Source organism: Dipodomys merriami, unplaced genomic scaffold (genome assembly GCF_024711535.1).
Source record: "Dipodomys merriami isolate MVZ:Mamm:240054 unplaced genomic scaffold, mDipMer1.0.p SCAF_50, whole genome shotgun sequence".
In the NCBI taxonomy this organism is placed as follows: Eukaryota; Metazoa; Chordata; class Mammalia; order Rodentia; family Heteromyidae; genus Dipodomys; species Dipodomys merriami.
This window is the reverse complement of record NW_027206069.1, coordinates 1,002,811-1,029,949: the sequence shown is the minus strand read 5'-3', so window position 1 is coordinate 1,029,949 and position 27,139 is coordinate 1,002,811. Positions and strand designations below refer to the sequence as shown.

The 27,139-nt window shown below is 64.6% G+C and overlaps 2 protein-coding genes across 2 annotated transcripts; both read left to right on the top strand.

Annotated features, from left to right (window-relative positions):
- Positions 1–3,318: 3,318 nt before the first annotated feature.
- LOC138810530 (cell surface glycoprotein 1-like) lies at positions 3,319–7,999 on the top strand. Its single transcript, XM_069997758.1, has 3 exons — positions 3,319–3,458; positions 3,650–5,973; positions 7,542–7,999. Exons 1-3 carry the CDS (start codon positions 3,319–3,321, stop codon positions 7,997–7,999), a joined length of 2,922 nt encoding a protein of 973 aa, XP_069853859.1.
- On the top strand, positions 7,921–27,139 carry Aspg (asparaginase). The gene is made up of 16 exons (XM_069997454.1): positions 7,921–8,113; positions 13,839–13,947; positions 14,363–14,474; positions 15,647–15,772; positions 16,452–16,535; positions 17,957–18,083; positions 20,921–21,033; positions 21,866–22,048; positions 22,154–22,267; positions 22,706–22,828; positions 23,543–23,638; positions 23,847–24,010; positions 25,272–25,358; positions 26,105–26,204; positions 26,448–26,507; positions 26,865–27,139. The coding sequence occupies exons 1-16, from the start codon at positions 8,032–8,034 to the stop codon at positions 26,883–26,885; spliced, it is 1,701 nt and encodes a 566-aa protein (XP_069853555.1). The 5' UTR covers positions 7,921–8,031; the 3' UTR covers positions 26,886–27,139.

Below are 27,139 nucleotides of genomic sequence, written 5' to 3'. Positions count from 1 at the left end.
ACTTGCTAGAGCAGGTCCTCTACCACTTGAGCCATGTCCACAAGCCCTTTTTGCTTTAGTTTTCAGGTCAGGTCTTTTTTTCTTTTTTTTTTTTTGGTCGGTCATGGGGCTTGAACTCTGGGCTTGGGCGCTGTCCCTCAGCTCTTCAGCTCAAGGCAAGTGCTCTACCACTTGAACCACAGCGCCACTTCCAGTTTTCTGATAGTTTATTGCAGATAAAGAGTCTCACGGACTTTTCCTGCCCGGGCTGGCTTTGAACTGTGATCCTCAGAACTCAGCCTCCGGGGTAGCTAGGATTACAGGCGTGAGCCACCGGCGCCCGGCTCTGGCTTATTTATTTCTTGAGCTGGCCCCAAACTGTGGTCCTTCTGATCTCTACCTCTTGGTGTGGATTACAGGCAGGTGCCACCATGCCTCGAAGTCTGCCCGCCCTCATACACACCCTTTTCTCATTTTTCATCTTCTCTTTCTCTCCGAAAGGAAAGAAAACACTTGCAGTGTAGTTCACAGTGCGTGCAGGAAGAACCGGATGGGACTGGCCTGCCGGGCGCAGTGGCCGCATTGCCACTCCCTGCTCCACCTCTGTGCTCCACAGGACTCTCTGGCCCGCAGAGGTTCCCGCGCACAGCGAACCTCGCCACGGTACTGTTGGCCAGCACGGGTGGGAGGGGTAGGCACGGTGGCCATCATAATTTGTTCTTTGTAGCACGTTGCATAAGTGGGCGAGCGTCTCCATCCCGTCTGATGGCGCTTGGCTTCTTTCTGATGAGGAAACCGCTGTGAAGAAGTCTCCGGGGTCCCTGCTCTCCTCTGCAGGCTGAGCACCTGGCTGGCATGGACATCTCCATGGTGGAGAAGGCACTTGTTTATCTCACAGAAGCTGAGGTGCTCAGAGCGCAGGCCACAGGCCGGGCTTCTCCTCTCCACCCTGGCTTCCGGGGGAACTTCAGCCGGAGGGCCCAGCCTGCCAGCCCCACTTTGCCCTCAGGCCATTCTGTAATCACAGCTCTCCTTGCCCGAGTTCTATAGTGGGGGGTGGGGGTGGGTGGGGAGGTGCTGTCCTTGGTCCTGAGGACGTGGGCTCTTCTGCCTGCGTGCTCCAGAGCTCTGCTCACAGGTTGCGGGGTTCATTCCTCTCATTACCACATGCGTTCTGCGGACATTTTCTTGTTGCCTGTCCACTTTCATTTCTGTGGCGAATCCTAAACTTTACCATTGTCAGTCATGGTAAATAATTCACGTTGTTGTGATAGAAATCTGTAGAGCTCTCCTCTTTGCTGTACAAGGTTTGAACAAGGCCTAGAGCTTGCTAGGAAAGTACTGTTCCACTTGATCCATGTCCTAAGCCCTTTTTGCTCTGGTTATTTTTTTGAGATAGGGTCTTGATTTGTGTCTGGGTGCCAGCCTGGACTGTGTTCTACCTACTTACGCTTCCTGCATAGTTAGGATGACAGGTGCACGCCACCACATCAACTTTTATGGGTTAAGAAGGGGTCTCATAACTTTTTGTGCTGACACTGGTCTTGAACTGCAATCTTCTGTCTCCTAAGTGACTGGGACCGCAGGCATGAGCCACAGCACCCAGCAGATCCCCTATGGTAGTTCATTCTTAACTTTTTGAGGGGCCACCATACCACTCTCCATCATGGCTGCACTTGTACAGTTCACAGAACTTCCCTTCTCCATACTGTTGTGTGTGTGTGTGTGTGTGTGTGTGTGTGTGTGTGTATTCCATTGTGCCTTGGTTTACATTTCTCCAGTGATTAGTGGGTTGAAGACATCTTCCTGAGCTCCTTAGCCATTTGTAGATCAAGTTGGAGCCCAGCCATGTGAGTCATTTGTCCATTGATTTATTTAGTGCCAGTACTGGGACTTGGTCTCGGGGCCTGGGTGCTGTCCCTTTGCTTTTCACTCAAGGTGAGCAGGCACTCTACCCTTTGAGTCCCAGAATCACTCCCAGCTTCTTAGTGGTTCCTTGTGGATAAGAATCTCACAGATCTTCCTGCCCAAGCTGGCATTGTCGCCAGACGCAGGTGAAGGTTTGTGAAGCTTCTCTTTAAATATAGGGACTCTTCTCTTAGGGTCCTTGACTTTGATCACAGAGTAAGAATTTCTGGTTAAGTCACAATGGGAAGGAAACTTGGCTGAGCTTTATGAGTAAGCAAAGAAGCAGGCAAGCAGACAAACAGGCACAAAAGGGAGGCAAACAGAAGGGCAGGGGCACACTAGCGGAGTGTGGGTGCTCTCATAGGGAGATAGACACAGAGAGAGACACATGCACACAGACCCATAGACAGACAGACAGACAGACAGATACACACCCAGCTCCTTGGGCTGTTGGGTATTTATAGGGTAAAGGAAGGTGTCTGGCTTAAACTTATACAGGACTAGGTGCTTTGTCTTTGCTCTAAGCATACCTGCAATTATTCTCTGAGTTTCCAGGTAAGAATGAGTCCTGCCATGAGACAGATCCTTGTCATTGAGACAGGGAGGTGCACTGCCATCTGCAAGTGGAGCATCCTATCAGACAGTTGTTAATCCTTGGGTGAGAAATGCATCCTTTAGGAAGGATGTTGTGTCTCTTTGAAGCAAAGACAGTGCTTCTGTGTTTCTAAATACCACATTTCTGAGTCACCTTCACCAGACCCCGGTTTTATTATATTACTCTGTTTTGTTTTCCCCTAAATGACTTGGTTCCCTTAATCTGAAGGGAAGTAGATGGACAAGTGTTGAGCTGGAGTCTTTCCATCCCTGACAGCCAGTTGCCATAGCTCACTCTCCCCAGGCTGTCCTGCCTCTGCCCTGTGGCCGCGTTAGACCTTGATCCTCAAACCCCAGCCTCCCCAGGAGCTAAGATTATAGGTGTCAGCCACTGGTGCCTGGCCTTTGCCCACTTTAAAATCTGGTTAGTTCCCTCTTTAATGTTTATTTTGTTAACTTATTGTTGTTACAGAGGTGATGTACCGAGGCATTACAATTTCATGAGTCAGGTGTCTTCTGCTCTCTCTCCCAGGCCCGCCCTCCCGTCTCCACCCAGGAGTTCTCGCTGGTCAGTGACTTTTGTTGTTGTGTTCTAGGAGTGCCGAGTGGGTGCAGCTGCTGTGGCGCCCTTGGTCTTCCTCAATTGCTGGTGCTGTCCCCAGGCTGGGGCCATGGGCGCCGCAGCTGTGCGCTTTGGCGATTTTCCTTGCTGATGAGGCAGTGCCTGGCAAGGTCGCTGGCTCTGTGGAGGAAGTGAGCATCTGAGCTGACCCTCCAGATGGGCAACTCTGCGTGTCTGCCGCGGGTCACGGGGGACCAGGGGTGGGGGCTCGTGCCATGGGTCAAAGGGGGGCATGCTGCGGGTCACGGGGAGGTGGAGGGGGCAGCTCACTGAGCTTGTCCTCGTGTTGCTTCTCCGTGGCTGATGAATCCAGGCCTGAGCAGTGGCTCCGCGCCCATCTGAGCCCCAGCATGGGGTGCGGGCCTCCGCTGTGAGCCCGTCTGTGCTCTTCCCCATACACCCCAGCCACCGAACCCCTGGCTCCCCGGGTCCCCGGGACCCTCCCCACTCAGGCCTTCCACACGTCCTCCCCTGTGGACCCCCTGTCCCCTGTGGGTCCCCTGCCCCTGAGGATCCCCTGCCGTGTGGACCCCCTGTCCGCTACAGACCCGTGTCCCCTGTGGACCCCCTGTCCCTGCAGACCCCCTGTCCCCTACAGACCCCTGTCCCCTGCGGACCCCCTGTCCCCTATGGCCCCCCTGCCCCCTATGGATCCCTTGTCTCCTGTGGACCCCTGTCCCCTGTGGACCCCCTGTCCCCTGCAGGCCCCCTGTCCCCTATGGATCCCCTGCCCCCTATGGATCCCCTGTCCTCTACAGACCCCTGTCCCCTGTGGACCCCTGTCCCCTATGGATCCCCTGTCCCCTACAGACCCCTGTCCCTGCAGACCCCCTGTCCCCTACAGACCCCTGTCCCCTGTGGACCCCCTGTCCCTGCAGACCCCCTGTCCCCTACAGACCCCTGTCCCCTGTGGACCCCCTGTCCCCTGTGGACCCCCTGTCCCCTACAGACCCCTGTCCCTGCAGACCCCCTGTCCCCTACAGACCCCCTGTCCCCTACAGACCCCTGTCCCTGCAGACCCCCTGTCCCCTATGGATCCCCTGCCCCCTATGGATCCCCTGTCCTCTACAGACCCCTGTCCCCTGTGGACCCCCTGTCCCTGCAGACCCCCTGTCCCCTACAGACCCCTGTCCCTGCAGACCCCCTGTCCCCTATGGATCCCCTGCCCCCTATGGATCCCCTGTCCTCTACAGACCCCTGTCCCCTGTGGACCCCCTGTCCCTGCAGACCCCCTGTCCTCTACAGACCCCTGTCCCCTGTGGACCCCCTGTCCCTGCAGACCCCCTGTCCCCTACAGACCCCTGTCCCTGCAGACCCCCTGTCCCCTACAGACCCCCTGTCCCCTGTGGACCCCCTGTCCCTGCAGACCCCCTGTTCCCTACAGACCCCTGTCCCCTGCGGGCCCCCTGTCCCTGCAGACCCCCTGTCCCCTACAGACCCCTGTCCCCTGCGGGCCCCCTATCCCTGCAGACCCCCTGTCCCTGCAGACCCCCTGTCCCCTGCGGACCCCTGTCCCCTGCGGACCCCCTGTCCCCTACAGACCCCTGTCCCATGTGGACCCCTGTCCCCTGCGGGCCCCCTGTCCCCTATGGATCCCCTGCCCCCTATGGATCCCTTGTCTCCTGCGGACCCCTGTCCCCTGTGGACCCCCTGTCCCCTGCGGACCCCCTGTCCCCTACAGACCCCTGTCCCCTGCGGACCCCCTGTCCCCTATGGATCCCCTGCCCCCTATGGATCCCCTGTCCCCTACAGACCCCTGTCCCCTGTGGACCCCTGTCCCCTATGGATCCCCTGCCCCCTATGGATCCCCTGTCCCCTACAGACCCCTGTCCCCTATGGATCCCCTGCCCCCTATGGATCCCCTGCCCCCCATGGATCCCCTGTCCCCTACAGACCCCTGTCCCCTATGGATCCCCTGCCCCCTATGGATCCCCTGTCTCCTGCGGACCCCCTGTCCCTGCAGACCCCCTGTCCCCTGCAGACCCCCTGTCCCCTACAGACCCCTGTCCCCTGTGGACCCCTGTCCCCTGCAGACCCCTGTCCCTGTGGACCCCTGTCCCCTATGGATCCCCTGTCCCCTGCAGACCCCTGTCCCTGTGGATCCCCATCCCCTGCAGACCCTCTGTCCCCTGCAGACCCCTGTCCCTGTGGACCCCTGTCCCCTATGGATCCCCTGTCCCCTGCAGACCCCTGTCCCTGTGGATCCCCATCCCTTGCAGACCCTCTGTCCCCTGCAGACCCCCGTCCCTGTGGACTCCTGTCCCTGCAGACACCCTGTCCTGCTGTCCACCGAAGCCGTCCCACCCAGGAGCCTGGGCCCCTCTCCTGGTGCCTCTGCCCTGACCCCTTGCCCCTCATCTGCTGCCACACTCCGCTGCGGGGACCGAAATGTGCACTGTCCACCGTGGGGCAGGGCTGGGGGGAAGGGTCTGACCCCGTCCTCGACTCCGTCCCCTGTACCCCATCCTCCACCTGGTCCTCCTCCACCCTGTCCTCCTCCACCCTGTCCCATCCTCCACCATGTCCCCCGCACCCTGTCCCCCTCCACCCCGTCCTCCCGCACCCCGTCCCCCTGCACCCCGTCCCCCTCACCCTGTCCCTGCACCCGTCCTTGACCCTGTCCCTTGTCCCCGTCCTCTGCACCCTGTCTCCGGCTTCCACCCCGTCCTTGACTCCATCCCCCCGCACCCCATCCTCGACCCTGTCCCTCCATACCCCGTCCTCGACCCTGTCCCCTGTCCCCGTTCCCCGCACCCCCAGTCTGCCGGAGACGTCCCTGGCTCACGGCGCGGCCTCACAGCAGCCTGGCCAAGGGGCCGCCCGGCCGGGACTGAACGCACACGTGTGTGAGAGCACACACGGGGGCGGAGGTACGTGTGAAAGCGCACGCTGGGAGGTGCGCGTGTGAGAGCACACGGGGGGGGGGAGGTGCGCGTGTGAGGAGAGCGCACGGGGGGAGGTGCGCGTGTGAGGAGAGCGCACGGGGGGGGGGGGGAGGTGCGCGTGTGAGGAGAGCGCACGGGGGGGGGGGAGGTGCGCGTGTGAGGAGAGTGCACGGGGGGAGGTGCGCGTGTGAGGAGAGTGCACGGGGGGAGGTGCGCGTGTGAGGAGAGTGCACGGGGGGAGGTGCGCGTGTGTGGAGAGCGCACGGGGGGAGGTGCGCGTGTGAGGAGAGCGCACGGGGGGAGGTGTGAGGAGAGCGCACGGGGGAGGTGCGCGTGTGAGGAGAGCACACACGGGGGGGGGGGAGGTGCGCGTGTGAGGAGATCGCACGGGGGGGAGGTGCGCGTGTGAGGAGAGCGCACGGGGGGGAGGTGCGCGTGTGAGGAGAGCGCACGGGGGGGAGGTGCGCGTGTGTGGAGAGCGCACGGGGGAGGGGAGGTGCGCGTGTGAGGACAGCGCACGGGGGAGGTGCGCGTGTGAGGAGAGCGCACGGGGGGGGGGAGGTGCGCGTGTGAGGAGAGCGCACGGGGGGGGGGGAGGTGCGTGTGTGAGGAGAGCGCACGGGGGGGGAGGTGCGCGTGTGAGGAGAGCGCACGGGGGGGAGGTGCGCGTGTGTGGAGAGCGCACGGGGGAGGGGAGGTGCGCGTGTGAGGACAGCGCACGGGGGAGGTGCGCGTGTGAGGAGAGCGCACGGGGGGGGGGGGGAGGTGCGCGTGTGAGGAGAGCGCACGGGGGGGAGGTGCGCGTGTGAGGAGAGCGCACGGGGGAGGTGCGCGTGTGAGGACAGCGCACGGGGGGAGGTGCGCGTGTGAGGAGAGCACACACGGGGGGGGGAGGTGCGCGTGTGAGGAGATCGCACGGGGGGGAGGTGCGCGTGTGAGGAGAGCGCACGGGGGGGGGGGAGGTGCGTGTGTGAGGAGAGCGCACGGGGGGGGGGGAGGTGCGCGTGTGAGGAGAGCGCACGGGGGGGAGGTGCGCGTGTGTGGAGAGCGCACGGGGGGGGGAGGTGCGCGTGTGAGGAGAGCGCACGGGGGGGAGGTGCGCGTGTGAGGAGAGCGCACGGGGGGGAGGTGCGCGTGTGTGGAGAGCACACACGGGGAGGAGGGAGGTGCGCGTGTGAGGAGAGCGCACGGGGGGGGGGGTGCTCGTGTGAGGACAGCGCACGCGGGCGTGTGCGGCGTGTGAGGAGAGCGCACGGGGGGAGGTGCGCGTGTGAGGAGAGCGCAAGGGGGGTGCGCGTGTGAGGAGAGCGCACGGGGGGGGGGGGAGGTGCGTGTGTGAGGAGAGCGCACGGGGGGAGGTGCGCGTGTGAGGAGAGCGCACGGGGGGAGGTGCGCGTGTGAGGAGAGCGCACGGGGGGGGGGAGGTGCGTGTGTGAGGAGAGCGCACGGGGGGGGGTGCTCGTGTGAGGACAGCGCACGCGGGCGTGTGCGGCGTGTCTGTGTGAGGTGCACGCACGGCCCCGCCACCCGCACGCGCCGCCGGGGCTTCGCAGAGCCGCGGGCTGGGGCGACGCCCACGTTCAGGGGGTGGGAGCCCGGGGACGAGGGGCGCAGGGCACCGGGGTCGCAGGGCGCCCCGCGCCGTCCCCGCCTCTGGGGCCGCCGCCGCCAGCTGGGCTCCCGGACGGCGGGCGAGGCCGGCCCGGGCAACCCCGGGAAGCGGACGCTCAGGCCCGGGCCCGGCCCGCAGATCCTCGGCCAGGGCGGCCCGTGGGGCACCGGGAGCGCTCCGCTAACCAGCCGGGCTCCGGGAGCCCCGAGGCCCCGCCCACCCGGGCCCCGCCCCTCGCGGGCCCCGCCCACTGCCGGTGCGGAGTCCCAACTTTCCCCCAAGTCCTGCGTCACCGGCCGGGCCGGGGCACACCCGCCCCGTTTACCCCGCCCCGCCCGCGCGCCGGGCCGCCGGACGCTACAAAACGAGCCCCGCGGCGGCTCCGCGCAGAGCTCGTGACCTCGGAACACGACCCCGGTGCCAGTGCCGGCATGGCGCGCGCGGCCGATTCCAAGCGGCATCTGCTGGCCGTCTACACCGGCGGCACCATCGGCATGCGGATGGAGGGCGGAGGTGAGTGGCCGCCCCTGCGCCCCGGCTCCGCCCGCCCTGCGGGCAGCTCGGGCCCACACCCCGCCGGGGCCCCCTCCTGTCCGGCCGGGGCGCCCCCACCCCCGCCCCATCAGCGTTGCTTTTGGTTTTGGTTTTCGGTGCCAGCATTGACTGGATAGCTCAAGGCGGGCGCTCCACCACCTGAGCCGCAGCGCCACTCCCAGCTTTCTGGTGGGTAAAGGGAGAGAAGAGTCTCATGGACTTTTCCTGCCAGGGCTGGCTTCGAACCACCATACTCAGACCCCAGCTTCCTGAGTAGCTGGGGTTGCAGGCCTGAGCCACTGGCGCTGGGCTTTGTCTCTGTTTGAGACCCCTGCCCACGGAGCCCCATGGAGTCCCAGGGGGGAGAGGGGGGGGACAGCGGGACCAGCGTGGTGCTGCTCCCCGTCAGAGCCCCAGGACCCTGGAAGGACCACATGGTGCCCTCAGGGCGGGAGGACCAGCTCAGGGGCGAGCTCCGCCCCCTCTGCCAGCCACAAGCCGCCCCCAGGGCCTGCAGCCCCCCACAGCCCTCCCCCCTTCACCACGCCAGCTTTGAGGACACCCCAGCCCTGTCCCCTGTGTCCCAGCAGCTCGCATACCCCAGACAGCAGGTTCTACCTGGGCCTGAGCCAGCTGCCCTCTGACCTCCTTTCCCTTGGGATGGGAGAGCTCGCCAAAGTGCCAAATACCCCTGCCAGTCTGTCAGCCACTTCCCCATCTGCCTCCTTTCCTCCTCCCTGGGTCCAGGAGGAGACTGCTGGCCTCCACCCCAGGAACACTCCTCCACAACACCCTTAAACAAAACCAAACCAGGGCTGAGTGCCGGGTCACATAGCCCCGGCTGTCCCTGGAAATTCAGAGCCGAGAGTCCCGTCCCCCCCCCCCCCCCATGGCCTGGCCTTCCCTGGCTGGAGGATTTGGGCAAGATGCCACGCCCCAGCCCAGCCCAGCCCAGAGAAGAGAAGTGAAAGCAAAAGTATGCCCCGGAGAGGGCAGCCGAGGGCAAGAGTGAAGAGGAGACCGGCGGGGGGGGGGGGGGCAGGGGGAGCGCGGGCAGGGGAAGCTTGTCTGGCCCACGGGGCTTGTGTGGCTGGTGCCCAGGCTGACCAAGACCCATGGAACCCGGGTGTGTGTTTCTCCTAGAGACCGGAAAATCCTAAACTGAGGTCCTAGGCATCTTGGGGCAAAGGTCATTGAGGGTCACTGTACCCCCAGGGCTCTGCTCTGCCGGCAGCCCCAGCCCCGGGAATTTTACTGGGGCCTTGTGCAGGTGTTTCTTTGAAAGTTGGGGACAGAGCTGTGGACGAGCTTGGGGCTGGCTTTGTGAGTGACCCTGGTAACTGTGGGAAGTCTGCTCCACCTGTTGCCTGGCAACCCTGGGCCCTGCCTGCTCTGCCTGCCTGCTCCCTTCCCCCCCCCCCCCCCCCCCCGTGCCTTACATTTTCAAAGGATATTAATGAGTTGGTGGTCTCTTCCTATAACTGCTTCAAGGGTTGTGTGCCGTACGTATCCTGGGGTGTGAGACCTTGGATATCAGGTTAGAGATCCAGAAAAAGCTAGAAACTTTGTCCAGCAAGGCCCATCCCCCGGCAGGAACATCCCGGTAGGGGCCGGTACTCCTGGGCCAGCGTCCCAGGCAGCTTGGTGACTTGGGTCCTAAGGAGGGCAGCGAGCGGTGCAGCCTGCTGCCGCCCAGCGGGCTCTGGGGCCAGCCAACCAGGCAGATGCTGGGTGTTTTTGTGTTTTTTGCCACTCCTGGGGCTTGGACTTAGGGCCCGGATGCTCTGGGTGCCCTCTTTGGCTCAAGGTTAGTGTTCTACAGCTTGATCCACAGTGTCACTGCTGGCCTTTTTTTTGTTTTTTTTTGTTTGTTTGTTTGTTGGAGCTAAGACTTTCTTGATCCTCATAGCTGGGGTTACAGGCCTGAGCCACTGGCGCTGGCTTGCAGATGCTCTTTTTAATCCTTACTGGATTTTCTTTCATTTTCCTGCGGAGGTGACAGGTGGTGGAGCCCGGCGGGGCTGTGGCGGGCTGTCCGGTCTTGAAGCATTGCCTGTGTCATCAGCTTCACCTCCGAGTTTCATAGCGATCGCCTTATGCTATATCATTTGTAGTTTTATAGCCTGGAGAGGAGAAGAAACAAAGTTGGAGGGAGATCCGGGACTTTCCCCGGGAAGGTGGACAAGACTGGCAGCACGGAATGTGCCTAGGAACCATTTCTCCTTGGTGCAGGCGTCAGTCCCTGCGGCAGGGTTGGCACAGGCCGCTCCATGTGGAGTCTGCCCACCTCTCTGGGCCCCTGGTTTCCACAGGGCCCCTGGTTGCGGGGAGGAGCCCTGTGCGGGGCTCTCCTCACCGTCCCATGGCCCAGCTGGTCTGATCACTTGCTGGGTGGGGCCACGGGCAAGTCAGGAGGGAGTGTGTTCCTGAAAGACCAAACTGGTTGGCTAAGAAGCAACAACAAGGAGCTGGAAAGGTGGCTCGGTGGTAGAGCGCTTGCCTTGCATGCATGAGGCGCTGGTTTCCGCAAAAAGAAAAAAAAGCTGGAAGTGGCGCTGTGGCTCAAGTGGTAGAGCGCTAGCCTTAGAACTGAAGAGCTGAGGGACAGCGCCCAGGCCCAGAGTTCAGGCCCCACGACCAGACCCCCTCCCCCAAAAAAAGAAGCAACAACAAGATTTTAAAAAGTAGTAGCTCCTAAGCAGGATGTGCTTAAAACCCTCTGCTTTGAAAAGCTAACTCTGCTTGAGTCATTCCCTGTGGGACTGACTGGGAGTGGTCCTGTTGGGGCCAGATAGCAATGGGGGTAATAGCATCACATCGGCAGCATTCAGATGTCCTGGTCAGTTAGGAAGAAATGCACACAAACCAGCATCACTTGCAATTTTAGGTTTCGGACACCAGCTTTGTAAAGGTTTTGCATTCCAGAAAGTCAGAATGTGGACCCAGAGAACACTAACACACCCAACACACCAAATCTGTGTACCTAGAGGACACTAGCACACCCAACACACCAAGTCAGACCTAGCGGACACTAGCACACCCAACACACCAAGGAATGAGCAGCAGTTAGCATCAGGCGGCACACAAGCATTGATTTAGTTTTCATGCTCACAGTGAAAGTTTGAATCCTTGGTTGGGTAAGATAACAGGTTCACTTCATTGACACAAATCAGAACTTTAGATCTGCCAGGTGCTGGTGGCTCACGCCTGTAATCCTAGCTACTCAGGATGTTGAAAACTGAGGATTGCATTTCAAAGCCAGCCCGGGCAAGAAACTGTGAGACTCTTATCTCCAATAAACCACTAGAAAGCTGGAAGTGGTGCTGTGGCTCTAATGGTAACTCACTAGTCTTAAGCTGAAGAGCTGAGGGACAGCGCCCAGGCCCAGAGTTCAAGTCCCATGACTGACAAACAACTTTAGATCTTTTCCAACTAGGGGGACAGTGCCTGTGACCCCAGAGCTCCTGATATAGTATATAATACTCATTGAGTCCAGACAAATAAATGTAGGCCAGCTGTTGAACAACAGAAATGCTCAAAATGTCTTTTTCCATCTGATACAAGTAACAGGCAAAACACTAAAGTTTCACCAACCATTTTGTAGGGTGTGTGTGTGTGTGTGTGTGTGTGTGTGTGTGTGTGTGTGTGTGTGTGTGTGTGTGTGTGTGTGTGTGTGTGTGTGTGTGTGTGTGTGTGTGTGTTGTTGTCCTTGAGCTTTTCTGCTCAAGGCTAGTGCTCTACCACCTGGGCCACAGCTCTATTGCTATTGTTTTGGGTTTTTTTTTTATTGTTAATCAGAGATAAGATTCTCCTGGGCTTTCCTGCCTAGGCTGCCTTTGAACCATCATCTGAAGATCTCAGCCTCCTGAGTAGCTAGGGTTACAGGTGTGAGCCACCAGCACCTTGGTACACTCACCTTTTTTTTTGTCAGTCGTGGGTCTTGAATTCTGGGCCCGGGCGCTGTCCCTCAGCTCTTCAGCTCAAGACTAGTGCTCTACCACTTGAGCCACAGTGCTACTTCTGGTTTTCTGGTGGTTAATTGGAGATAAGAGTCTCATGGGCTTTCCTTGCCCAGGCTGGCTTTGAACCGTGATCATAAGATCTCAGCCTCCTGAGTAGCTAGGATGACAGGCGTGAGCCACTGGCACTCGGCTACTACGCTGACAGTTTAAGTGATGAAGGTGGAGACAGGGCGTTGTGGTTGAGGGAGCACTGGCTGGCAGTACCTGCACCAAGTCTTCACAACTGGACCCTGCAGACACCATGTGTAGACCAAGTGCAGGCTCACAGTGCACACACCTGCAGCCGCAGACCTCGGGTACTGTGTTAGCATCACATGAATGACAGTTTATCATCGTCACAGGTGGCATTTAAAAGACTTCATACAGACAGGCATGCATGGGGCAGGCGTGTGGGGAGGGCGGCAGGCCGGAGGGGCAGGCCTGGGCTCCGCCTCCGGGGAGCCCTGGGCTTCTCTGTGTCTGTTCCGGTTCAGGGCTGCTGGACCAGCGGACGCAGGCCCTTCAGGCAGTGCTTCAGGGTTCAGGGCTGCTGGCCTGGCCTGGCCCTGGTGCCGGCTGCGGGGTGGGCCGGGGGCTTTGTCACTGTGAGGCTGTGTGCGCCGCCGCCGTGGGATAGCTTCTGTGCCTGCAGCAGTGCAGGCACCAGTCTGCCTCTGCGGAGCTCAGCAAAGACTTGTCAAGGGCGTCAGGCACCACGGACCCCGAGCTCACCTGTGGCCCGGTGTGCGTCCCCAGCCTGCCACCAAAGGGAGCTGGCTCCCCGCCGGTGTCAAGCCCAGCTTAGGATGGGGCCGTGGGAAGCTGGGCTCCCGCGGGGCTGCCCGACCAGGGGCCACAGCTGGTCCCAGGCGCTTCGCAGCCAAGGCGTCCCTGCTGCTGCGGAGTGGCCCCATAGCCTTTGCCTGGGCCTCCTCCCCGAGGGTGGCGCCGAGGCCTGGCGGGCGCCAGGACCTCAGCCTTTGCTTCCCGGAAGCCTCAGCTGAGCCATTGTTTCTCAGGACCCTTGCCTGCAACCTTTGTTTTCCTTGGGACAGGGTGCTGATGGTGCTGGGCGCAGGGCAGAGCTGCTGCAGGGGACACGTTTGGGCACCTGCTGTGTGCCGGGCCTCCTCTCGGAGCTCTGGGCATCAGGTGGTGTGTGAAGGGCCCGGTGGCTGGGCATTGTGGGGCACTTCTTGGAGGCGATGCCCTGAGCGGGGTCAGCGGGGTCAGGATCTGTGGGCCGTGCCAGCCACGCGTGGTGGGCATTCGAGGTGGGGTGGTAGACAGAGGCTGGAGCAGGCCCGGCCCCCGGAGCCTGTCGGTGGGGAGTGTGGACACGGTGGGGAGCGTGGACACGGTGGGGAGCGTGGACACGGTGGGGAGTGTAGACATGGTGGGGAGCGTGGACATGGTGGGGAGCGTGGACACGCTGGGTGTCAGCAGAGGCAGGACCTGGGCTGGGGGCCGTCCGGGTTCAAGAAGAGGAGTCGGCGCCTGCTCCCCCAGGGGAAGCCACCGCATCCGGCATCCAGACAGGGGCGCTGCCAGCCCCCCAAGGGCTCAGCATTAGCAGCTGCAGCCCCGCCCTCCCGCCCAAGGCACCCTTAGGGCCCATCCGCTCCTGCCCAGAGCTGGGCAGCTATGGGGCAGGCCCGCAACAGCCAGCCCTGCCCCACCCAATGTCCGGACTCCACTTACAGTGCTCGTCCCTGGGAAGGGCCTGGCTGCCGCTCTGAGGATGCTGCCCATGTTCCACGACAAGGCGTACGCCCAGGACCACAGCCTCCCCCAAGACACACTGGCCCTGCCGTGAGTGCGGCCCCTCCCCGACCGCCCGGGGCCTTCCCCCTCCTCTTACCCTGCACCCCCAGCCCCTGGGATGGGCTCGGTGGCCCCTGGTGCCCTTGTGGCGGGGCACCTCCCCTGGTACGCTCCCTCCTCGCTGCTGCTCCCGACACAGCCCCAGCTGGGGTGAGGGCGTGGCCCTGCCCAGGGACAGCCTGACCCTTTTCAGGGAGGCCGTCCACCTCGGGAGGCTCCCAGGGCAGAGGCTGGGCCTGGCGGTGGGCTGCGGGGAGTTGGGAGCATGTGCTGAGCCCATCCCAGAGCCGGGCAGGCACTGGAGCGCCCCGGGGGCATGGTGGGCACAGGGGGGAGGGGCGTGGTGGGGATGGGGGCCAGGAACGTGGCTGGGTGGGAGCCAGCCAGCTTCTGCCTCCTGCAGCCCCACCAGCTCGGGCCAGAGGATCATCTACACGGTGCTGGAGTGCCAGCCCCTCTTTGACTCCAGCGACATGGCCATCCCTGAGTGGGTTCAGGTCGCCGAGACCATCCAGGTAGGTGGGGGGTCTGTGGCTGGGGCCACAGGTGGCACAGGGGTGGACGGGGTGTCTAGGGGAGCAGGGCCGGCTTGCAGTGGCATGCGGGCAGGGGAGGGGGGCTGGGGGTCGCTGGTGGAGGATGACTGCCCCTCCCCCAGACCTCCGGGGGAGGACGGGGCAGTGGGGGGCCGACAGGGTCCCGGGGCTCTCTGTGCCTGGCCTGCCCTCCCGTCTCGGCTCTCATCATCTTCCCTGGGGTGTCCTCTGCCACAGCCAACCTAGCCACACACCTGTTTCCTTCTCCTTGGGGGCAGCAGCTCCCTCGCCCAGCCTCGTGTTTGACCTTGGGTACGTTCCCATTCTGGGAAGAGGGCCTCCCGTGGCACCTGCGGCCTGGTGGTGGCAGGTCACCCACTGGCTCAGTCCCTGCTGCGCTGCTGAGGTCCAGTGGTGCCCTGTGGGCCTGTGGTGCCCTGTGGGCTTGTGGCCAGGCCGTCAGCTGCTGACCAGCTTCAGAAAATCCTTCCCAGCTGTGCCACCCATGGCCAGCAGGGGGCGCCACCTCCCCGCGGCAGTCTTTAGATGGAACAGCAAGGCCTGGTGTAGGGGAGGTTCCCTACCCCCCCCCATCCCCGTGAGTGAGCTCTCCCCCCGCCCCCCCCCCCCCCGGGTAGGAAGGCCCCTGGGCTCCCAGCCTGTCCCTGGCAGCCAGAGCCAGGATCCACCACCCTGTAGGAGGTGGGCCTCCCATCCCTGGCCTCCAGTGACAGCTGGGCCCCCTCTGGTCATCCGCGTGCATGCTAGCAAGGCTCTCAGTCCTCTGTCGCCCCTGCTGCTCTGGAGGCCGCGGAGAGGACCCCATCCAGGGGCTGCTAGGGGCCCCGGGAAGACAGCCATGCCTGGGAGGTGCTGGCTGAAACCTAGGGGCCCCGTTGCTAGTGGGGTGTCCAGAGCCCTGGGACCCAGTCTCTCCTGCTCTGAGGGGAGTCACGGGGAAGTGGGGTCCCCACGGGAGGCGTGGCTGTCTTTCTGGCTGCAGGGGTGATCACACGGAGCCTTCCCGGGTGCCCCACCTGTGTCTCGTTCCTTCCCTCTCTCTCTCCCACCCCACTGTACCCCCGCCCCTGTTCCAGGCGGAGGCCTGTGGCGGGCCGGCCAGCCTGCCCTGAACGTGCCCCCTTCCACAGAAACACTATGAGCAGTACCATGCCTTTGTGGTCATCCACGGCACGGACACCATGGCCTTCGCGGCCTCTGTGCTGTCCTTCATGCTGGAGAACCTGCAGAAGCCTGTCATTCTCACCGGCGCCCAGGTACCTGCGCGGCCCCAGGCTCCAGAGCAACGCTGAGGCAGGCCAGGGCTCCTGCCCCGGGAAGGCCCTCTCCCCACCCCGGCTAAGTCCCCTGCTGTGCACTGCCCGCTGGGATGTGGGGACCCCTAGGAGGTACGGGCAGAGGCACCCCTGCTGGGCTGTCCGAGGCCAGTCCTGACCAAGCCCTGGATCTGGGATTGATGGCAGCCCAGGGCCCCACCCCCTGCTGGGTGAGGAGGCCTTTCCTCTCCCATTGGCCTCACGTCTGTCCACCGCAGCCACCCGGGCCCAGCCCCACTTACCCCCCACTCCACGCCTACTCCAGCCTCGCTCCCCTCTACTGGAGGCTTTGAGAGGGTGAAGCCAGGCCCTGCAGGTGCTCCCTGGGCCTCTGTCCCATGGCCTCTCCCCAGGCCTCAACCCTCAAGGCCCCTCCCCAGGCCTCAGCTCCCACGGCCTCTCCCCAGACCTCTGCCCCCACGGCCTCTCCCACGGCCCCTCCCCAGGCCTCAGCTCCCACGGCCTCTCCCATGGCCTCTCCCCAAGCCTCAGCCCCATGGCTTCTCCCACGGCCCCTCCTCAGGCCTCAGCTTCCACGGCCTCTCCCCAGACCTCAGCCCCATGGCTTCTCCCACGGCCCCTCCCCAGGCCTCAGAATCCCCCTCCTGGCTCTCCCCAGGTGCCCATTCATGCGCTGTGGAATGATGGTCGTGAGAACCTACTGGGGGCCCTCCTCATGGCTGGACAGTACATCATCCCTGAGGTGCCGGCCTAGCCTGGGGCTCGCCCTCGGGAGGGTGGACACAGGGCCGTGGTGTCCTCGGGAGGGTGGACATGGGGCTGTGGTGCCCTGTGGAGGGTGGACACGGGGGATGCGGGGCCGTGGTGTCCTGGGGAGGGTGGACATGGGGCCCTGGGTCCTGGGGAGGGTGGACATAGGGTCATGGTGTCCTGGGGAGGGTGGACATGGGGCCACAGCACCCTGGGGAGGGTGGACACGGGGCCGTGGTTTCCTGGGGAGCGTGGACACGGGGCCGTGGTGTCCTGGGGAGGGTGGACATGGGGCTGTGGTGCCCTGGGGAGGGTGGACACGGGGGATGCGGGGCTGTGGTGTCCTGGGGAGGGTGGACATGGGGCCGTGGTACCCTGGGGAGGGTGGACATGGGGCCGTGGTGTCCTGGGGAGCATGGACACGGGGCCACAGCACCCTGGGGAGGGTGGACACGGGGCCGTGGTGCCCTGGGGAGCATGGACACGGGGCCGTACTTCCCTGGGGAGGAGGAGCTGGTGGATCTGGTGCCCAGCAGGACATGGTCAACTGATGAGATTTTTTTCCTCTTACTCTACAATGAACAATCATGGGAAACTTCTAGAAATTGATAAAGCAGAGAAAATAAAGTCATTCAGCCTCACTTCACAGAGACGGTGCTATTAGTGGCCTGGAGTATTTACCTCCGGATTTTATGTCATGTAAACATAATAATCGTAGACAGGTGGTTTTTTTTGCGGGGGGGTTCCGGTCGTGGGGCCTGAACTCTGGGCCTAGGCACTGTCCCTCAGCTCTTCAGCTCAAGGCTAGCAGTTGAGCCACAGCGCCACTTCCGGCTTTTTTCTTTTTGCTTATGTGGTGCTAAGGTATCGAACCCAGGGCCTCATGCATGCAAGGCAAGCGCTCTACCACTGAGCCACCTTCCCAGCCCCTAGAAAGGTGTTTCATCAGGGATGCGTAATAGTTGTGTTTAGGAACACGTGAAATAGACTGTGCCCAGCACAGGCCTGCCCCTCCCCCACAGTGCCCCGTGCCACGCCGGTGTCACCGAGGCTCAGGGACTTCCCGTCCCTGGAAGGCCAGGCTGGTTCTCAGCAGTTCCTGGCCAGGAAGGGCAGGGTGGTTAGCCCCTCTCCCCTTGTCTCGTCTGACTCTCCTCCTGCCCGTCAGAGGCTGGCGTCCTCGTGCCCCCACTCCATGCAGAGGGCACTCTGGAATCATCCACGCCCCCAGGTCTGCCACCCGTGCCTGCTCCCCAACGGCTGGGGGTCCGCGCAGGGCGGGGCAGGCAGGAAGCAGCCCGAGCTGCAGCCGTCCACAGAGGGGCCGCCTCCCGAGGGTCACCCCGGGTCCGGCCCCACACGACGCCGGGGCCTCCCGAGGCCCGGCTCCGAGCCCTGCCCCTCCTCTCCCAGGTCTGCCTGTTCTTCCAGAACCAGCTCTTCCGGGGCAACAGGACCACCAAGGTGGACGCGCGGAAGTTTGAGGCTTTCTGCTCCCCCAACCTCCCCCCGCTGGCTGTTATGGGCGCGGACGTCACCCGTAAGTGGGTGCCAGAGCAGGCGGCTGGGCTCGAGGGCCCCAAAGACCCAGCTGGGGCCTGGTCCCAAGCCCTGGGGGGTCTGCGGCTCAGGCGCTGCCCCACATGGCCCTAAGCCGAAGCGTTCCCCTCTGGGACTGGGACCGTGCTGCCCACCTGGTTACCACATGTCCCACAAGGTCCCCTGGGCCGCTCTGCCACCCTCCAGGAGGGTCAGGGAGCTCAGAGGCTTCCCCGGGAGTCGCACCCACCCCATCTGGCCCGGCTATGTAGCGCAGCCTGGGAGACCAGTGCTCTGGGCAGCCTTGCTGGGGTCTCGGGCACTGTAACAGCCCAAGGGCGGGCACTAGCTCACCGTCCTTCAGCCCAGGACAGCCTCCCCAAGGGGCTTCTGCCATCCCGGACCCAGAGCCAGAGTCCTCGCGGCCTCTCCTCAGGCCCTGTCCCCAGTCTCCAGGAGGCCTGGGTCCGGGACGGCCGTGGTGTGGTCCCCCACGCCTACTCCCCGAGTCCACGCTGAGGCGGGGGCAGAGTTGGGAACCGGTCCCTGGGGACCTGCAGCAGAGCGGGGCTTCTTTGGGGGCATTTGGGGCCTTGATGCTTTGCCAGGGCTGGGCAGAGCCAGGCCTGGGGGCTGGAGGGGGGCGCCAGAGGGCCTGGCCTGGCTGCAGTGACCTGCGGGACAGACCTGGAGTTGTGCTGGGGCCTGGAGGGGAACTTCCTGGTGAAACAGGCACCGTTCCCCAGCTTAGGGAGGTGCCGACCCTCCCGAGAGGAAGGTGGGCCGGGGACAGCCAGGGCCTTGGTCCCCAGGGGACCGCGCTCCCCAGAGGGGTCAGGGGTCAGGGAGGCTGAGGCTCTGCTCACAGTTCTGGCTTCGTGGGTTTGAGTCACCTCATCTTGGCTCAGAACTGTAGTGTCTGAATCTGTGGGAGCAACAGAGAAGCCTTCACCCCAGATCCCAGGACTCCATCTCAGATCCGGGGCTTCCACCCTAGATCCCAGGCCTCCACCTCAGATCCCAGGCCTCTACCTCAGATCCCAGACCTCCACCCCAAATCCAGGACTTCTACCCCAGATCCAGGGCCTCTGCCTCAGATCCTGGGCCTCCACCCCAGATCCTGGGCCTCCACCCCAGATCCTGGGCCTCCACCCCAGATCTGGGACCTCTACCTCAGATCCAAGGCCTTTAACTCAGATCCAGGGCCTCTACCTCAGATCCTGGGCCTCCACCCCAGATCTGGGACCTCTACCTCAGATCCAGGGCCTCTACCTCAGATCCAGGGCCTCCACCCCAGATCCCAGCCCTCCACCCCAGATCCCAGGCCTCCACCCCAGATCCCAGGCCTCCAACTCAGATCCTAAGCCTCCACCCCAGATCCAGGGCCTCCACCCCAGATCCAGGGCCTCCACCGCACCCAGGACAGCTGCCTGTGGCCAGCAGCTTCTGGGCTGGGCACGGAGGCCACCCACCCTTGGCTCTATCCCCCCACGCCCAGTCCCCAGCCCCCGCCCTGAGATCCCACACACTCATGTGCCCGGGTGTGGGAACCTGAGCTCCACCCATCCACTGATGTCAGGCTGCCCGGCTGGTTCCTGCACCCGGGTTGGGAAAGCCCTGGCTGTGGCCGGGGTGTGGCCGCGGGGTGTAGGAGACAGGTAGGTGTTTGTGTTCACCGCCTGCCAGCCGGCTGGGAACCCAGATGCGGGGGGAGGCTCCCATGAGCTGGCCCCCACCCTCTGGGAAGAAGTGAGCTGGAGGGCCTTCCAGGTGGCAGGCAGGCAGGCAGGCACTGGCGGTAGGGAGAGCTCCCCTCCCCTCCCCTCCCCCTCCCCCTCCCCCTCCTCCTCCCCCTCCTGCCAGAGGCCGCAGCCACTCCAGGCAGGGACAGACGGGAGGGGGGTCAGGCTGTCCACAGGTTGGGGTCTTTCACCCCACTGCGGAGGTAGCGCCGGCCCTCCTCTGCACCCCACGTGGCCGCCCGGCCGAGGCCACGTCCCACACATGTGGCTCCCTGCAGGCCCCCTGGCTGTAGACCAAGGCATTGCCCGCCTGGCTGGCCACTCCGCCCTCCCTTCTCCGTCCTGGGTATGGGGGCCCTGCCCCTTGGCTCCAGGGCCCCTGAGGGGGAACTCGGGGGTTCCACGGAGCTCTTCTCTGGCTCCTGCTGCGGGGGTGGCCTTTGCCCCGTGCCCCTCTCCTGCCCCCCCTGCCCCCCCAGATCTGAGGTGGTACGGCCTGCACAGCAGGCCACGTGGGCCTGTAGCTGTCCGTGGGGTGGGGACACCACGGGGTGGGCAGAAGAGCCCTGGAGGGGGGCCCCGGAGCCTGGCGCTGACCTGGCTTCTGCACACCACACTTCAGGCACTGATCTTCCTTTCCTGGGCTTCAGTTTCCCTGGCTGAGCTGGAGCCTCCTCCCCGCCCCCAGTGTCACGGTGCCAGGGGACCGCCCCCCCCCCACGGGCTGCAGGGTCAGGCCCCGGGCTTGCCTGCCAGCCCTGCCCACCCTGGCGGGGGTCCCTCAGGCTGGGGCACAGGCTGACCGTTCCCGGATCCCAGGCCGCGCCCAGAGGAGGCAATGTGCTGCGGCTACAACCCTGCAGCCTGGGTCGAAGCTGCCAGTGCTGCTTTCCTCCAGGATGAGGGTCCAAAGACTCAAGTATTCACTAATTGACTATCTGATCAGAGGACTCTGCAGGGGCTCAGCGGGGAGCCGCAGGCAGAAGGCTTGAGCCCCAGCTGTGCTCCTGGAGAAATCAGGACCAGGAGGGTCCGAGGGGCGCGAGCACAGGCGGCCGGGTGGTCTGCGGCTCCAAGCCCTCCTCTGTCCCCACAGTCAACGCGGAGCTGGTGCGGAGGGCCGGCGACAAAGGCCCGCTGTGCGTGCACAGCTGCATGGAGCAGAAGGTGGCCCTGCTGCGCCTCTACCCTGGGATCTCCGCCTCCATGGTAGGGGCTGCCCGCTGCCTCCCGTGTCCACTCTGCTGCTGTGGCTCCCCTGCCCATGGGTCCCCGGGGGCTTCCCTGCCACCTAAGTGCCCGGGGCAGCTGTCACCCCGTGTGGCGCCCGCTTCCCTGCGCCCCAGGCCCTTCCCAGGCCCAGCCTCGCCGTGTGGCCGAGGCCCCTCCCAGCGGTGTCCGGCCTGTGTGGGAGGCCTTGCGCCCTCCCTGCCCTCCAGGCTGGTTAGGGATGTGGGCTGGTCAGTGCGGTCAGTCAGTGTGGACATCTGAAGATGTTCTGGACCACCAGGTCTGCTGCCCCCTGACCGGAGTGACCTTAGGACTCTGTTCTGCTTGCTCTCGCCCTCGCTCTCTCCCTCCCCCTTCACCCCTCCCCAGCTCACTAGGCCCCTGTGGGCCTCTCACGCTAGATCCTCCTGCCTCAGCCTTCCAAGTTTGGGGACTCTGCTCTTTCTTGGTGATCTCTTTCTTGGTGAGCTCTCGCTCCTGCGGCGGCTCAGGCCTGGCTGCCCCCTCTCCTGTGTTCTGAGATGCCGACGGGACCCCAGCCTGCTGGGGATGAGGGCAGGGCCAGCGTTCTAGGTAGCCCTGGAGTGGGGCCCATCAGAGCACGGTGCCCAGAGCTGGGAGGGGGCGCCGCCCGGCCTGCCCTGGGCCCTGTCTCCCCCCGCCCCCTATTTCTGTCACTCTGGACACGGGGGAAGTGAAGAGGCCTCTAGCCACGGCGGGAGCAGAGGGGGTCTGGCTGCTCCAGCTGGCGGCGGTGTGCCGGGCCGCGTGCCGGCACGGCTGCCCAGCACCCCCGCCCACCCCCACCCAGGTCCGGGCCGTTGTGCAGCCCCCACTGAAGGGCCTGGTCATGGAGACCTTCGGGGCCGGGAACGGCCCCACCAAGGAAGACCTGCTGCAGGAGCTCCGCGCCGCCGGGGAGCGCGGCCTGCTCATCGTCAACTGCACCCAGTGCCTCAAGGGGACCGTGACCTCGGACTACGCATCGGGCCTGGTAGGGTGGGACCCAGGCGGGGGGGGGGGGGGGGGGGGGACGGGACGGGGATGGGGACGGCGGGACGGGCTGAGCGGCCTGGCTGGCCCACGTGGCCCTCTGCAGGACAGGGCGGGAGCCGGCATCGTCTCAGGCTTTGACATGACAGCGGAGGCCGCGCTGGCCAAGCTGTCCTACGTGCTGGGGCAGCCGGGGCTGAGCCTGGAGGACAGGAAGAAGGTGAGCTCAGCCGGGGCGGGCGGGGCCGGTGCGCACGTGCGCATGCGTGTGCCCAAGGGGTCTTGGCTGGCGCACACACTCATGGCTCAAGGGGCAGGGGAGCGGGCTCCCCGGAGAGGGGAGGGCCCCTTCGGCCCTCACCTGACCTCCTGTTCAGGCCCACCCTTTCCCAGCCCTTCCCTGTGAGGTTTCTGGTTCTGGCTGCTGAGCTCCCCACAGTCCCCAGACCCCCCCCCCCCCGGGGCTCACGGGTACACACACCCGGTGAGGCCTTGTGTAACACCAGCCACGGCCACTCTTGAGTGTGAGGACGGAGGGGGGAGCACGGGGTGGGGGGCAGGCCTGGGAGCCCCTCCGCTCTGCCCCGGGCCCTCATAGCTGCCCAGGACGCCTCGCCCCGCCCTGGCCGGGCCTGCTAGCCGCCCCGTCCCCCTCCAGCTGCTGGCCAAGGACCTTCGAGGGGAGATGACTCTGCCGATGCGGGATGAGTGCGGGTCCCCGCCGCAGGACCGCACGCTGGCCTGCAGAGTGGACTGGCTGCTCGGGCTCGGCGCTGGCCAGGTACTCCCCCGTGTGGCGCAGCCTGGGACTCGGGAGGCAGTGGAGGAACCCCACGGGCTGGGCAGCGTGCGGGTGCCCAGGAGGAGGACTGGGGCCCCCAGACTCAGCCCACACCTTCACCCAGGCACGTGGCCTGGCCCGACTCCTCCCACTTCATAACCAGATGCCGGCCGGGGACCCCGTGCTGTGACTACCTGCCCCTGGGGAACGTCCAGGGCTGGGGGGGGCAGCTGGGGGCAGAGCCTCTCTTAGGGCAGCCTCAGCCTGCGGGCCTCCTGGCCTCCTTTCCCTCCTGAGCCGGCTTAACTACTGCTTGCTGCGGCAGGCGCCGTGGGCCACAAGCAGCAGCTCTGTGGTGGGTCAGCCCTGGGCACCAGACACACGGGCCCTCGTGGAGCCCCTGGGCGGCAGGTGCTGCAGCAGGAGGCCCCACGGAGAGACTTCAGCGAGGCTCTTGCTTGGGGGAGCACAGGTTCCCGTGTCCTCCTCGGGACAACAGGACTCAGTCCTGCCGGCAGGGGTTGGGGGCTGTGGTCGGGAAAGAATCCGGTGGCCTCTACACTGACCTTGCTGGCGGGTGGGGGAGGGGGCAGGAGACCCTCTGAGAGAGGCGGTGGGCACTTCCCTGGGCGGGGTGTGGGGTGCAGGCAGGGCGCTGCGGTCCGAGAACCACCGGCTGCCCTCCGAGCGCCCCAGCTCTCTGCCTCCCCCCAGGAGGCCGACGCCTTGCGGGCCACCCTGGCGCCCAGCCTGGCCCTGGCTGCAGCCCATGCCGGTGACCTGAAGGCCCTGCAGGATCTGCTGGAGCTGGTGAGCCGCCCGGCCGGGGACCGGGGCGGGGCTCCGTGCTTGGGGCACCCGGGCCTCACTGCGTCCCCGCTCGCCTCGCTGGGCAGCAGCGCTGGTCTGTCCACCCCGGGGCCTTGCTGCAGCCCAGGAAGCAGGCATGGGCCCCTCCCTGTGGCCTGCAGGGCCCTGACCGCCCGCTGGTGGCCTGTGTGCTCTTGTGTGGCCCCAGGACGGAGACTTGAGCCTGAAGGACCCTAAGGGTCAGACGCCGCTGCACATGGCCGCGCGGAGGGGCCATGAGGCTGTGGTGGCCATGCTGCTGCAGAGAGGTGGGGACGTGAACCCCCTGGATGAGGACGGGCACAGCCCGCTGCTGCTGGCTGTGAGGGGCAGGTACTGTCCGGCATGGAGATGGGGTGCAGGGCCAGGGCAGCCGCGAGGCCCGAAGAGGGCCATGTGCGAGCCTGCTGGCCCACGTCCCCTGGGTCCCGGCCCAGGACGGGGCAGGGCCAGGCCGCGCGCCCACCGAGTCTGTTTCCTTGTGCCTCAGTTGTCTTTGATGCTGAGATGCGTCAGAACCACTGTCCCCTAGGGCCGTCCAGGCCCCCGGGCTCCAGACCAGCTTCTCCCCGACATTTTCCCACTGGGGTGGGTGGCCTGCGGGGATGAGTTATGGAAGGGCACGCCGGTCCCCCGTGGGAGGCCGGTGTCTGATCCCAGGCTTACTGGCCGAGGCGGGGGCTGAGCCTTTGTCCGGAACAGGCCTGGCGGGTTGGTGGGGGCGATGGTCGCTGTGGGGTGGCCATCACACCACTCTGGGGTGATCTGGGCTGCACATCTGACTGGGCATCTCGTGGCGTGGGCGGGTGGGTGGGGACGGATGAGCTCACCTGCCCCGCCCGCTGTCACCACGCTCCAGCCCGGTGCCCCTCCCACCCATGCCTGAGTGCGTCTGAGCGTGGCTGGCCGGGCCTCCCAGGGCCCAGCCGGCAGCTCCAAGGATGGTGGGGCAGCCATGGCATTAGGTACCCAGCACCTGGCAAGAAGGGCGCTGGCGATGAGAGCGGCATTCTCCTGGGCAGCCTTGTCTTCCCTCTCACGCTCTTCCTTGGCCCTGCTGGAGCCCCTTGTCCCATGGGCGAGCTGCCCCTCCCCAGCCAGGAAGCCACACCAGCCCCCCCCCCCCCCCCCCCCGCCATCACGGGCAGCCAGGATCCCATTCATGTGTCTGTGGTCCTTCCTTCCCGGCCAGCACCCATCCCCCACCCACACCCATCCCCAACTACACCCAACTGCAGGCCTGGGGCATGCCTGACTCAGTTTCCCCAGAGCTATCCCTGGGCCCCCTGGGGGGGGTCGCCTGGGGTGCGTGTGAGAGGAGGACTAGCTGACTCAGGTGCGGGACCGTCCCCAGCACACCAGCCCCAGGGTGTCCTGGGGGCCGTGGTTTGGGTGGGGGTGCCGCTCAGCCAGGGCCAAGGATGCCTGCTGACCGGTCATCCAGACCCCCGGGAAAGCTCCCTGGACTGGGGAGGTCAGGGGCACGGATGGGCACGGGGGGCGGGTGGGACCGGCAGTGGCCCAGCCCGAGCAGGCCTGAGAGCAGAGAGCCGGGTGCTCAGTGGAGTCCTCCCCCCTCCCCCTTCCCCCGCAGGCATCTGAGGGTCATCCGAAGTCTGCGGGCAGCTGGGGCCCAGCTGTCCTCCCAGGACCTGGAGGATGTGGGGACGGAACTGTGCAGGTGAGGGGGCAGGGCGGTGCAAGGGAGGGGGAGGGGGCATCCTGGCGTGGGGAGGGACAGGAGGGGCAGGAGGGTTAAGGCTGGTCTTGGCTTTGAAAGTTCCAGGGCCATACCCCAGGCAGGCCTTTGTGGCTCATGACAGATGGGCAAACTGAGGGAGTAGGCCGATCCTGCGGAACCGGGGCTCAGCCGGCCTGAGCTGCTTGGCTGGCTGGCTGGGGTGAGGGGGGCTGGCTGCCCTCCTGTGTGGGGGCACCCCACTCCCGCCTGCCCCCCTCCCGCAGACAGGCCACTCCTGGCCCGCTCCCCCCTTGGTTCTGTGGGGCGGGGTCCGGGCTCCTCCTCACCCTGCACCGGCCCCACGCCCCCAGGGCTGTGTTGTGAAATATGAAACTGGAGCTGTGCAGGGAGAGGTGTGCGTGTGTGTGCACACGCATGTGCGCATGCGCTAGACCTGAGTCACAGCCACACCCACTGTGAAACGAGCTGTGCAGGGAGAGGGGTGTGTGTGTGTGTGTGTGTGTGTGTGTGTGTGTGCACGCGTGTGTGTGTGTGTGTGCGTGTGTGTGTGCGCATGCGCGCGCGCACGCGCTGAACCTGAGTCACAGCCACACCCACTGTGAAACTGGACTCCAGGCCCAGGGCCTGGCTCTGCCTGATCAGCTGTTTGAAGCTGGCTTGGCACTGAGAGTGGGGAGGGCTGGTGACGGTGGCCCCAGGCCCTGACGGCCCCTCCCCTCCCCCAGGCTGGCGTCCAAGGCAGACCGCACCGGCCTGCAGGCCTGGTGGCAGGCGGGGGCCGACCTGACACAGCCCGGGTACAACGGGCACACTGCCCTGCAGGTCGTAAGTACTTGCACCTCCAGGAAGGCCACTCTGACTGTCCCACCAGCTCCTTCTCACCCCCAGCTCCTCCCAGGAACCCCAGTCCTCTGGGGACACGCTCCCCCACATCCGCAGCACACGGGGCCCTCCTCTGGGTCTGGGGCCGTGGAGAGGAGGGTGGGGCACCCTGTTTGTGGGCAGGGGAGCAGGTAACGGGGAAGTGTCCTGCATGGTGGGCAGCCCCTCCACGCCTCTCCCCTGCAGGCGGAAGCAGCAGGGAAGCAGGACGTGGTGGCCCTTCTCCAGAGTCTGAAGGACAACCGGGTAAGAGCCTGGGTGGATGGGGGCGGGGCCGGGAGGGGCCGCACCGGAAAGCCCACTCCAGACCTGGAGTGTGCCAGTCAGGGCCTCAGCAGCCCAGAGACACACAGACACAGACAGACAGACAGACAGACAGACAGACACACACACACACACACACACACACACACACACACACACACACGCTGGGGGCCCAAGGGTGTGTGCACTCTGCCCGTCTCCCAGTCTCCATTCCATTATGTGATGCTTCTGGAGAATTCCCAGCCCGCTGGGTTTCTCTACCAAGAGGCTGGTGGAGTCCTGAGGCAGGGCGCCCATCGCCAGGGCTTCATACGTTCTTAGCAGATCCCTCATTTTCAGGAAGTACAGCCTGATGTCTAACTGGAGGTCACCCTGCTGCAGTGGGCACTATTTCTTCTTGCTGAGACTGCTGGAGGGAACTCAGGAGCCCACCTGCCCTTTAGCTGATGCCCCTCCCTCCCTCTGACTGATTGCCCCCCCCAGATTGATTGATCCCTCCTGACTGATTCCCCCCAGACAGATGTCCCCCCCCCCCGACTGCTTCCTGTCAAGCCTGATGGTGGTTGCTGGGCCAGATAGCAATAAAGTGGGCGTCTCACCCGCATGCTCCCCGA

What these genes read in the sequence shown, in the direction of transcription:
- LOC138810530 (XM_069997758.1), top strand. Translation starts at nt 3,319, where the DNA reads ATGGGTCAAAGGGGGGCATGCTGCGGGTCACGGGGAGGTGGAGGGGGC. An exon ending in CATCTGAGCCCCAGCATGGG is followed by an intron (nt 3,459 to 3,649) that starts GTGCGGGCCTCC and finishes TGTCCGCTACAG; the next exon opens with ACCCGTGTCCCCTGTGGACC. An exon ending in GAGCACACACGGGGGCGGAG is followed by an intron (nt 5,974 to 7,541) that starts GTACGTGTGAAA and finishes GGGGCTTCGCAG; the next exon opens with AGCCGCGGGCTGGGGCGACG.
- Aspg (XM_069997454.1), top strand. Translation starts at nt 8,032, where the DNA reads ATGGCGCGCGCGGCCGATTCCAAGCGGCATCTGCTGGCCGTCTACACC. An exon ending in CTGCTGGCTGTGAGGGGCAG is followed by an intron (nt 24,011 to 25,271) that starts GTACTGTCCGGC and finishes CTTCCCCCGCAG; the next exon opens with GCATCTGAGGGTCATCCGAA. An exon ending in GTGGGGACGGAACTGTGCAG is followed by an intron (nt 25,359 to 26,104) that starts GTGAGGGGGCAG and finishes CCCCTCCCCCAG; the next exon opens with GCTGGCGTCCAAGGCAGACC.